This window comes from Dromiciops gliroides, chromosome 4 (genome assembly GCF_019393635.1).
Source record: "Dromiciops gliroides isolate mDroGli1 chromosome 4, mDroGli1.pri, whole genome shotgun sequence".
Classification (NCBI taxonomy): domain Eukaryota; kingdom Metazoa; phylum Chordata; class Mammalia; order Microbiotheria; family Microbiotheriidae; genus Dromiciops; species Dromiciops gliroides.
In genome coordinates, this window is record NC_057864.1 from 210823354 (window position 1) to 210835189 (window position 11836).

General features: G+C 41.2%; 1 protein-coding gene across 1 annotated transcript in view; it reads left to right on the forward strand.

Annotated features, from left to right (window-relative positions):
* Window positions 1–8317, forward strand: part of CACNG4 (calcium voltage-gated channel auxiliary subunit gamma 4) — a 121844-nt gene extending 113527 nt beyond the window's left edge. Inside the window, exons 3-4 of the mRNA XM_044004600.1 lie at window positions 2910–3050; window positions 7119–8317. Of these exons, the coding sequence (XP_043860535.1) occupies window positions 2910–3050; window positions 7119–7657 (680 nt within the window). The 3' untranslated portion in view covers window positions 7658–8317. The remainder of the gene's footprint in view (window positions 1–2909; window positions 3051–7118) is intronic.
* Window positions 8318–11836: the final 3519 nt, after the last annotated feature.

Below are 11836 nucleotides of genomic sequence, written 5' to 3' on the forward strand. Positions count from 1 at the left end.
AAAAGATCAAGAATCTCAAGGGAAATATTTTTTAAAGCAGGCATGAAGGGGTCCTTTCTGTATCAGCTTAAACTATACTATAAAAAAAGTAATTATCGGGGCAGCTAGGTGGCACAGTGGATAAAGCACTGGCCTTGGATTCAGGAGGACCTGAGTTCAAATCCAGCCTCAGACACTTGACACTTAACTAGCTGTGTGATCCTGAGCAAGTCACTTCACCCTCATTGCCCTACAAAAAACAACAAAAAACAAAAAAGTAATTATCAAAACTATTTGGTACTGGTTTAAAAAATGGAAAAGCTGATGATTAAAACAAATTAGGTGCACAAAACCCAGAAGCAATTGAACATAATAATCTCTAGTATTTGATAAATATAAGGGCACCAACTATGAGGATAAGGACTTAATTTTTGACAAAAACTATTGAGAAACTGAAAAGAAGTCCAGTAGATATTAGGTTTAGACCAATATTTCATACCATATACCACAATAAACTCCAAATGGAAACATGACTTGAATATTATATATACATATAATATATAGTGGTTGTATATTATACATATAATATATAGTGATTATATGATACATATAATATATAATGATTAAATAATAATAATATATTAAAATAAAAATATAAACTTATCATAAACATATTAGAGAAGGGAAAGAGATAACTTTTACAACCATGTCTAGGGAGAGAATTCTTAACTAAATGCATAGGGGTCATCATAGAAAATAAAATTAATAATTTCAACTGCATAAAATTGAAAAGCTTTGTCATAAGTGTAAGTCCTACAGCCTAGGGAGCTAAGGGAAAGGAGACATCTTTTCCCCCTAATTGGAGAAGCCCATCTTTGGGCTCATAAAACATAGTTTGTATCCTAAAGGATCCTGACCCCAAAACTATGAGATTGGCTCTTCTTTCTTTTTCTTTTTTTTTTTCTTTTTTTTTTTTTTTAGTGAGGCAATTGGGGTTAAGTGACTTGCCCAGGGTCACACAGCTAGTAAGTGTTAAGTGTCTGAGGCCAGATTTGAACTCAGGTACTCCTGACTCCAGGGCCGGTGCTCTATCCACTGCACCACCTAGCTGCCACCCGATTGGCTCTTCTTTCACTCTTTGGCTTATTAAATCTTTAGCCAAAAAAGCCAGGGAAAATCTTTTAAAGCTTAGGCTTGGCTCACATCTCCCGCAAAACTGGATGAACTGGATCTCTTCTAAAAAGGTACTAGATACACAAAGTAGATTGGTTCTAGGATAGCTACTTATTTCCTTCACCATGAAAGAATTGCTGAAAACACAAAAGACTCATAGCACATATAGACAAATACTTAAAAGATGAAATAGCATCCCATGATCTATATTATGTTCTTCTAGGAAGTTGATGCTTAAAATATTAGGGTATTCAGGGAGGAATTGCACCTCTGGTGTGAGGGCTTACTGAGCCTTCTTCTTCAAGGCTTCTCATCCACCTTTCGTGTCTGTCACCCAATTCTTACCTGTGGTTCCAAGAAGCTATAGTACACAGTGGGAAGCTGTACCACAGTAAATTATCTCAGCAGATGGGTTAAGCCAAGATGAGGGTGACCAGCAGTTGGTGAGTTAGGGAGCTGTTTAACCCAAGCATGTGTGGACTTGGCAGAGTGAGCAGATAAGAACAATTTATTCCAAAGACCATAAAGACAGTTCAACTGTAGAGTTTCTTAGAGCTTGGCCAGACAGCAAAGATGCTATGTCCAGTTGTCCAGCTTTTGTCTTGCCACTGAACTTTGATGACTCTGAAATTGACCACTTTGTGCAACTCTGCCTCACTTAAATCCAATTCACATGCAAGTCAAGACATCACCCCATAATTTCATTGGTCCTCTTTGAAATGAAGGTTGAACAACAATAACTTAAAAAATGAACTACTGTGGGACTATTGAACAGGTATTTTACCTTCACCACAGAGCTTAACTCTCTGAGAGACTCACTCTCTGAGAGCCCCATGCCTTCTGGCCAGCCATATATGTATAGCTCAGATTTTTCCTCCTATTAGTTGTCATGTTCTCCTTTTAGAAGATTGGGTGGTATGATGAGAGGAATATTAATCCATGTGCCCTGACTTACAGATGAGGCTAGTTCTTTTCCAAACCAAGCTGCTTTCCTTTGTTTCCACTTTTAGTTCACTGGGAGGAGAATGGGTGAGCTATGATATTTAATGTTTTCAACTTCAAAAAATTGGAATCGGGGCAGCTAGGTGGTACAGTGGATAAAGCACCAGCCCTGGATTCAGGAGGACCTGAGTTCAAATCCTGCTTCAGACACTTGCCATTTACTAGCTGTGTGACCCTGGGCAAGTCACTTAACCCCAATTGCCTCACCAAAAAAAACCCAAAAACAAAAAAATGGAGTCACAGATAACTCCTTCCTTCTTTGAAAAAGACATTAACTGTCACTAATAAATAACATACTTTGCTTGCATATTTACCTAGTACATTCCTACAGGTCCTGGATAGATGATTAGAGTGGAGTTCAGGAAAAAAAAAATTAGAACCTTATTGAATAGAATGGAAAAGCAACCATCTTCTGTCTTCCCCTTAGTTTTTCTGCCAACAAACAATATTAATAAAGTCACAAATCTTTTCCAATGCAGAATAGGCATTCTTATACTGTTTATTACCAACACATTTTAAATACATATTATCTCATTTTATCCCCCAATACCAAAGGTAGGTATGATGACCCTCTCCCTTCCCCATTTTGCATGTGTAGAAACTTAGGCCCTGATGAGAAATTCTGACTCAAAGAACAGCCAATGCATCTCTATGGATAATCTCATCTTTACTCCAGGCCTGGAAGAAAAGCAGATAATTCATTGTTTCTTCTTTCTTCTTCTGCTTCCTGACATCCTTCCCATCCTTTCTTGCAGGTATTGTCAGGGCTTCCAGTGTGTTCCCTATCCTCAGCACTGTCTTTCTTTTGCTGGGAGGTCTCTGCATTGGTGCGGGGAGGATTTACAGCAGCAAGAACAACATCATCCTTAGTGCGGGAATCCTATTCGTTGCTGCAGGTAAATATATTCCCTCCATCTATTTCTTTTCCCCACTGAGAGAAAGATGGGAAAGTACAGGGACAGGCAGAGCCAACTCTGCACCCTTAGTGGCTTCTCAGTTCACTTGGCTAAAATTAGACCAACACCTTTCTGTATTGAATACTTCCATAGTGTTCCCCACCCAACCCTACCCTAACCCACCCCAGCACAGATTGCCATAAAAACCTAACAAGAGGGGCGTCTAGGTGGCACAGTGGATAAAGCACCGGCCCTGGATTCAGGAGTACCTGAGTTCAAATCTGGCCTCAGACACTGAACGCTTACTAGCTGTGTGACCCTGGGCAAGTCACTTAACCCCAATTGCCTCACTAAAAACAAAAACAAAAACCTAACAAGAAAAAATTATAACAAAAACACTAGAACATGTTCTCATCTATTACAGATGTTAGTTGCAGCTTACCAGATCTATGACATTGGGGGAGATCCCTTTCTGTTCTTAGGACTCAGTTTCCTTATCAGTTAAAAAAAGGAGCTGGACTTCCATAGTTCTAAGACCCCTTCCAGCACTAATATTCTAACATTCTGCATTTTAACATCCAGGTCCCCAGCATATCTTTCTGAGTTTATTACTCTCCTTCACACACTGAACTACTTGCCTTTCCCAGTATACAGTATTGCATTTCTCATCTCCATGGCCCTTCTTTACCATTTCCTCTTAGAATTCCTCACTTCTGTCTAGGTACAGGTCTTATCTATCCACTCCCTCCCTTTGCCTCTCTCCCTCACTGCTGGAAACCACTTGGCATACTTTCGTAGTTACTTATTCTATATGTATCTCCCCCCAATACAATGTAAGCGCCCTTATTTAGGCTAGAGACTGTGTCATTGTTAACTTTGTATCTGCAGAACCTAATAGAGTGCCTGGGACACAGTTGACACTTAAATGTTGAATTAACAAATACACTCTATGATTCTATCCTATCTCACTGAACTTCATAACTCTTCTAGTCAATACATAAAGAAAGTATTAAGTGCTCAGAAATACTCAATGGATGAATAAATGACTCCTTGTTCATTGGGGAATAAGGCCCAGAAAGCTGAAATGATTTACCAGGATCCCAAGGTTGGATAGTGACTGCGCCAGTCTCCTGACTTCCAGATCCATGTCCCTTCCCCTAAACCACTCTATACTCAGAGATTTCTTCTATCAAATAATTTCAGTATTGCATGTGAGTGGGTCTTGGGTGGTGGATTGGAGCTAGGGCTGGGGTGGGGTGGTAAAGCAGGGAAGAAATAGCAATGTTCAATTGTGTCCTTTTGAGAACTTTAATTTTTTCCCCTTTCTCATAAATGAGTGGTAGCTTCTCAGGAGCATCATTCTTCCTCAGCCTTCTTCCCTTCATCTGCTCTTTTCCCTCTGTCCTTCCTCCTCTCCCTATAGCCCAAAGTAATACATGGAGTATGGTCAGGATTGAGGAATGTAGTCACCACTGAGTAAAATGACCAGGCTTGGAGCTATATAATCTTTTGCAGAAAGAAAAAGTCTTTAGTTTGTGTAGAGGAATGTATGGTTGGTATCAACAAAACGATTAGTATTGGGGAGTATAATCAGGAATAGAAATGTGGTCAGGGTTGATGAAGAGGGCAGTAATTATTTATGGTGATAGAGAGCTAGACTCAGGGCCAGGAACACATGGGTTCAAATCCCACTTCTGATGTTCTTAAGGAAATGAAACAAGACCATCTGAGTCTCAGTTGCCTCATCTGGAAGATTCTGCTCCTATAATATATGTATGTGTGTGTGTGTGTGTGTATATATATATATATATATATATACACACACACACACACACATACACATATATATACATACATATACATATGCATACAGATACACATACAGATACATATATTATTGGGGCAAAATAACTGTTGGGGATGCTGGGGTCATATAAAGTTTAAATAAGATATGGATGCTAGCTTTATGGAGCTAACAGTCTAATAAGGGATATCACAGAGATATATAAATATTTTTAATTCAAAATAATACATAATAAGTATATAAGAGGGGTTAAAAGCAAAGTACTATGTAAATCTGAAGGAGGAAAGGTCATTATTTACCAGAAAGATACAGAAAGTATTGTGAAGGAGTTGGGCCTTAATCAGGTAGGGGAGAAGGGATAAGAACAGTTAAAGTCATGATGATGATGAAGAATGAGATTGGGAAAGGACCATGAATATATAGAGAAAAGAGGACTGAGGACAACACCTTAAGGTGAGACCACCCACGGTAAGGAACAAAAAAAATGTTGAGGAGCCAGAGATGGAAACACTTGAAAGACAGATCAATTAGAAAGGCAGAAGGAGATCTTGGAAGTGTGTAGTTAGGGCCCCTTTAGGAAACAGAGGTGAGATTATCAGAGAGGGTTTCAACAGTGCCAATTGTTGGATGGAGATCAAAAGGGATGAGGATAGGGGCAGCTAGGTGGAGCAGTGGATAGAGCACCGGCCTTGGAGTCAGGAGGACCTGAGTTCAAATCCGGCCTCAGACACTTAACACTTACTAGCTGTAAGTGTTAACCCCAATTGCCTCACAAAAACAAAAAAATAAAAACAAAAAACAAAAAAAAAGGGATGAGGATAGGGAAAACAGCCACTATATTTAGTGATGAGGCAACCTCTAAGAGAGCAGTGTACATAAAGTGATAGGGATAAAAGCTAGATTTAAAGGCATTCAGGAGAGAGTGGGTGATGAGGAAGTAAAGACATCAGGTATAGACAGCTTGAGTATCTAAAAGTAAAGCAGAAGGATTGCCAAATAGTAGTGATGATCCACCTAAAAATGCTATAAGAATTTAGAGCTTGTGACTTCTCCCAGCTCTAATGAGCAACCCAGGAGTAGATATAGAGGCATCAAATTAAAGTGAGGCTCAAGTATTAACAGGTCAAGAGAATGGCAGGAGGTCATGAGTAAGAGATTCTAAAGCAGTAGCTAAAGAATCATTAAAATAATAGACCATAGAAGCATAGCTGCATTTGGAGGCAATAAAAAATGGAGTGGGGGAAAATAGATTAAGAGAAGGGGAGGGTCAAGGGATGAATAGTTAGGATAGGAGCAAAGGACAGACTGAGGGTGAGTGAACAAATGGGAGGTATGGAAAGATAGGATATTATCATTAGAGAATAGAATTTCCAAACTTAGGATCTTGAAGGTCCCAGAGTTCAAAGACATGGCAAGGTCTAAGGTGTATATCCCATCCTTCCATTTTTATCCAAGGTAAAATGACAGATTCTAGATATACTAGTGTGAGATACAGGACCAAACCAGACTTCCTCATGCATATGGCCAAGAAGTATGATGATGCCCTTTGCAGTGGATAGAGCACTGGCCCTGGATTCAGAAGGACCTGAGTTCAAATCCGGCCTCAGACACTTAACACTTACTAGCTGTGTGACCCTGGGCAAGTCATTTAACCCCAATTGCCTCACAAAAAAAACAAAAACAAAAACACACCTGTCCAGTTAGGATGGAGGGATTTAGTCTAGGAAGGGAAATGTAGCTCAGGTGGAGCCAGACTACAGAATGGCTTAGCTAGAGAGATGGACACCAATCAGGAGGCTGCTAAGGAAATGTCCTTGGAAAGCTGAAATATATGAGAGAACATTTAATCTAGGAAGACCTTTGCAAGTCATGGAGGACTCATTTTATAGGTAAGGAAACTGAGGTCCAATGAGGAAAAGAGACTTGTCTCTCTTCCCTCCTCTCCAAGTTCACACATGGCCTTAATAGCAGAGGAGCGCCAATAATACAGGTGTCTAGAACTTTCAGTGGTTTAGCAAACAAATATGACACACTGAAAAAGGAGGTAAGAAGGAGAAGGAAAGGGGGGGTGGAAAACCGCCAAAAGGCAAGCTATGTCTATGTGGGAAAGGATATTGAAATCCAGGCCTCCTCTGAATGGTTTAGAACCCCTGCTTGCCTCCTCCAAATGATCCCCTGCTCATCACTTCCCAAGCCATCTTCATGATCCAGCTGTCTGGGCTCCAAGCCTTCGCATTCTTCTTCCTCTCTTCTTTGCCTTTCAGGTCTGAGCAACATCATCGGAATCATCGTTTATATCTCCAGCAATGCAGGCGACCCAAGCGACAAGAGGGATGAAGACAAAAAAAACCATTACAACTATGGTTGGTCTTTTTACTTTGGCGCTCTGTCTTTTATTGTAGCTGAGACAATAGGCGTCCTGGCTGTAAACATTTACATTGAGAAAAATAAAGAGTTAAGATTTAAGACCAAACGGGAGTTCCTTAAGACTTCTTCCTCTTCCCCTTATGCCAGAATGCCAAGTTACAGATATAGAAGGAGGAGATCCAGGTCTAGTTCCCAATCCACGGAGGCTTCTCCTTCCAGGGATGTCTCCCCTGTCAGCATGAAGATCTCAAGTTCCATCCCCATGGGGGAGATCTCCATGTACACCCTATCCAGGGAACCCCTGAAAGTGACCACGGCGGCAAGCTACAATCCAGAGCAAGAGGCTGGCTTCCTCCAGGTTCACAACTTCCTGCAGAAGGAGCTGAAGGAAGGATTTCATGTCAGCATGATTAATCGGCGGACCACGCCCGTGTGAGAAGAGTAAAGGATCTCCTTCCCCTTAAAAAAAAAATTCTCATCTCCTTACTACAATGGATCTTATGATCAAACAGGAAGATCCTTAAAAGAACAAACAGACCAAAAGAGAAAAAAGAAAAAAAGAAAAAAAAACTCAACATGAAACAAAAAAAAAAATTTTCCCTGATCTCCAAAACACATCAAGTGCTGGTTTTTACAAATAAGGACCTGGAGATATTGGAATATGGACAGCAATCAGAAGCCGAAGGCTGACTCTAAGCAAGGAGGTTGTTCAAATGCCTTAAGGTTTAGTCAGCCTCGCAAGAAGGCAAAATGCTTACCTGAGCCTTCAGGGGTAACTCAGTCTTATTGATGCTGGAACAAAAAATTGAGCCATTATCTCCTTTTGACAATATAACTTTACAGAAGAATGGGATTTTCATGGACCTGTACTTAATAGGGCCCAGAACCACTAGAGAGCCTCCACTTTACACAATGGAGGACTATTGTGGAGATCACTGCTGCTCCTCAGAATAGTGTTTCACTTGCTTTCTGTGATGGAGAAGAGGAAACCAAAGCTGCTCTCTCAATCAATCAATCAATCAATCAATCAATCAATCAATCTCTCTCTCTCTCTCTCTCTCTCTCTCTCTCTCTCTCTCTCTCTTCACTCACTCACTCTTCCTCTCTGTTCTCTCTCTGTCTCTTCCTCTTTGTGCTCTCTCTTCCTCTCTGTTCTCTCTCTCTCTGTTCTCTCTCTCTGTCTCTTCCTCTCTGCTCTCTCACTCTTCCTCTCTGTTCTCTCTCTGTCTCTTCCTCTTTGTGCTCTCTCTGTTCTCTCTCTCTGTCTCTTCCTCTCTGCTCTCTCACTCACTCTTCCTCTCTGTTCTCTCTCTCTCTCTCTCTGTCTCTTCCTCTCTGCGCTCTCTCTCTCTCTCTCTCTCTCTCTCTCTCTCGGACTTGGGTTGAAACATTATGAGCAGAGGACAAAAAAACAGCAACAAGCTGGTATTTTCATGATGCCTGTGCCCAGGGCACCAGCTCCATTAAGGGAAGTTAGGAAAGATGGGGAGCTGGCTTGGAATTCCACAAGTAGCAGGCACTGAGTGACTGAGTTTGAAAGCCTAGAAAAGTTGAGGAGAGCAATGGACTGGGCCACCAGGAAGGAAATAATCAACTGGATGTTTGAATGGAAATATTCCAAGCAGCCTTTGCAAAGGTGACTTCAGGCCTCAGTTTGGAGGCATGGCTGTAGATGGAAAGAGCTATGCAGACAAAAGGTGAAAGAAAGAACATGGGGCAGGATCATGTCTCCCACCCCTTTGCCTCACAAGGCAGAGCTAATCTTAGTGGATGTCTGCAGTGCTTCTCTTTGGATCTAGCCAGCATTTGGCATAGAGAATGTTTGTCCAGATATGTGAAGTTAGAGTTAATATATTAATGATGCTATGAGAAATACAGAGAATACAAACCCACTCAGTAGGTTTATTAAACATGTTTTATTACAAACACATGCCAGGGGAACAAGTTATGTCCACTCCTTTTTTTGTATCCCCAGCACCTAGCATAGTGCTTGGTACAAAGCAGGCACTTAATAAATGCTTGTTTATTGATTGGTTGGTTCTATCCCTTTAAAAACTCAAATCTTTATAGTCTATTTTATTAAGATCTGAGAGGACTAAAAGGAGGAAGTTTGGGTAAAATGGGCAGAAACACTCACTGTTTCTGGCTCTGAAAATGAAAAAGACAATATTTTATTTTTCAGAATACAACCAAGGTGGGGGAACATATTCATACAACCTTTACTTTTTCCTAATTCCTCTCTTTTTCCCTTGAAGGAAGAGGGAAAAGTAGAGTATGTCCAAGTTCAAAAGAAAGACATGGACCTTTCCCCCTTTTTTTATATAAACATGCCTTTGTGCTTTCTAAAAACAAATCGTTTCCTACTTTTTTGAGACAATACAACCTGATCTGCCATCTCTGAACACAGTTGATGTGCTCCAAAACATCCATCAAATTCTTACCTCAGCTACTGGCTTACAACTCCCATTGACTAATGGCTCAGCTCCATGGGAGTGAGGAGGCACAGAATTTGGTCCATCCTGTCTCATTATGACATCATACTCACACCATCCTCCTTTGCACCTGCTAGAGTACCTCCCTTTCTAGGTGCAATTCCTCCAGCTGATTGTTCCCTGTGTTAGTAAGATAAACAGTAGATACTAGTTTCCTCTCTGTGTTTTGCTGTAATCCTTTCCTTCCAAGTTGAAGTTGGCATTTGTATGATAGTGTCTCTGACCATTTGCTGCAACAAAAAAAGAAGGGTGAGGGTTTTGTCTTGAAAAAAAACCTTTTCTCAGCCATTGGGCCAACTTCACCAGCACCATCTTATCCAGGTCAAATCAGGATCCTCTCTGCCTGGAATCCTCTCTGATCTGTAGACCCTCACCCTCTATCAATGTCCCCATGCTTCTGCTCTGAGGTCAAGAGAGTCAGTCTGCCCTGAAATTGTTCTAAATTGGTCATCTCCAAATTCTCTACCCTGAAGCAGTTAAAGCATAATAGAAGAAGCTCTGCCCCCTTGCATGGGCCCAGGCAAAGAGAACATGCCTGGCTGATGGGGGGGGGGATGAAGGGATAGACTGAGGGGCAGAGAGAGGACAACAATGATAGAGAAAGAAGCTCTGACCCTTTGGACCTCAGATGTCTTTACCTCTAGCCCACTCCTTTCCTACCCATCTCTAAGGCATGACCTGTCTCTTGCCACTAACCCCTTCCTTGCTGGATTTCAGTCTAGGCTCAGTAGGTGGCCCCCAGCAAGGGAGGAGAGCTGGTTCACTCTCCCTTGTTAGTCTGGGCTCCCCTGGGGGAGACAGAGTAGACAGTGGTGCTCTAACCCTCTTGGAGGGGGAGACTTGTTTTTCCTCATCCTCCCTTCTGACCCACTTATCAACTCATGTGTGTTCTACCCATTTAGCACCATGTGAATCTTGTATCTACTATTGTTTCCCAGTTGTTGGTTTTGTCTTTTTAAAAATAATAATGATGATAATAAAAAACATTTTTCAAATGTTTTCTTTCTGGTGTAGAAACAAAAAAAAAATCAAGCCTCTGTGATTGTTGGTAAAGGAATCAATCCCCTACAGCTAGAAAGAGCCCTTGCTTCTCAAGGAAAAAATGGCACAATTGGGGTAGGAGAGGTAGAGGGTGAGGACTGTATTTATTCACTAAGGCAGGTGGGTGGAGCAATGGATAAAGCCAAGGACTAGGAATCAGAACAGGTCTGAGAGCAAATCCAGCTGTGTGACTCTACCTCAATTTTCTTATCTGCAAAATGTGGATCTAGGTGATGCAATAGATAGAGTGCCAGGCCTAGAGTCAGGAAGACCCATCTTCTTGAGTTCAAATCCAGCCTCAGACACTTACTAGCTGTGTAACCCTGGGCAAGTCACTTAAACCTGTTTGCCTCAGTTTCTCCATCTGTAAAATGAGCTGGAGAAGGGAATAGAAGACCACTCTAGTATCCTTGCCAAGAAAACCCCAAATAGGGTCACAGAGAGTCTGAACAATAACAAAAAAACAACAACAAAATGGGGATGGTAATAGCACTTACCTTCCAGGGTTGCTATGAGGATAAAATGAGATATTTGTGAAGTGCTTAGCACAGTGCCCGGCACATAGTAGTATTCACTTAATAATTGCTTGCTTTAAACAATTCTTAACCTCTCAGCCTTATTTTCCTCATTTGTCAAATGGAGATAATAATAGCAAATATGCCAAAGGTTTAATTGTGAGCATCAAACAAGATAACTTATGTAAAGTACTTTGCATACCTCAAAGTACTAGTACTAAATGCTAGTTAATATTCACCCAATGAGCATTTGTTTAGTAAGGATCCATGTGCCACAAAGGTGTTAGGACCCAGGAATACAAAGACTGGAACAAAACAGTCCTTGCTCTTGAGGAACTAATATCCTACTGGAGGCAAACTACAGATACACAAGTAAGTAAATGCAAAGTAGATTCCAAAGTAATAAGGGGGCAGGGAAGGTCTCTTCATAACTGGTGGATCAAGAAAGGACTCAGGTAGGAGGCTGTGCTTGAGCCAACCCTTTCTTGTAGGAGGCTGGGATTCCAAGAGATACTATGAGTGAAAGCAGGGAGACTCGAAAGTGCAGACCACAAAAGACCCAGTCAC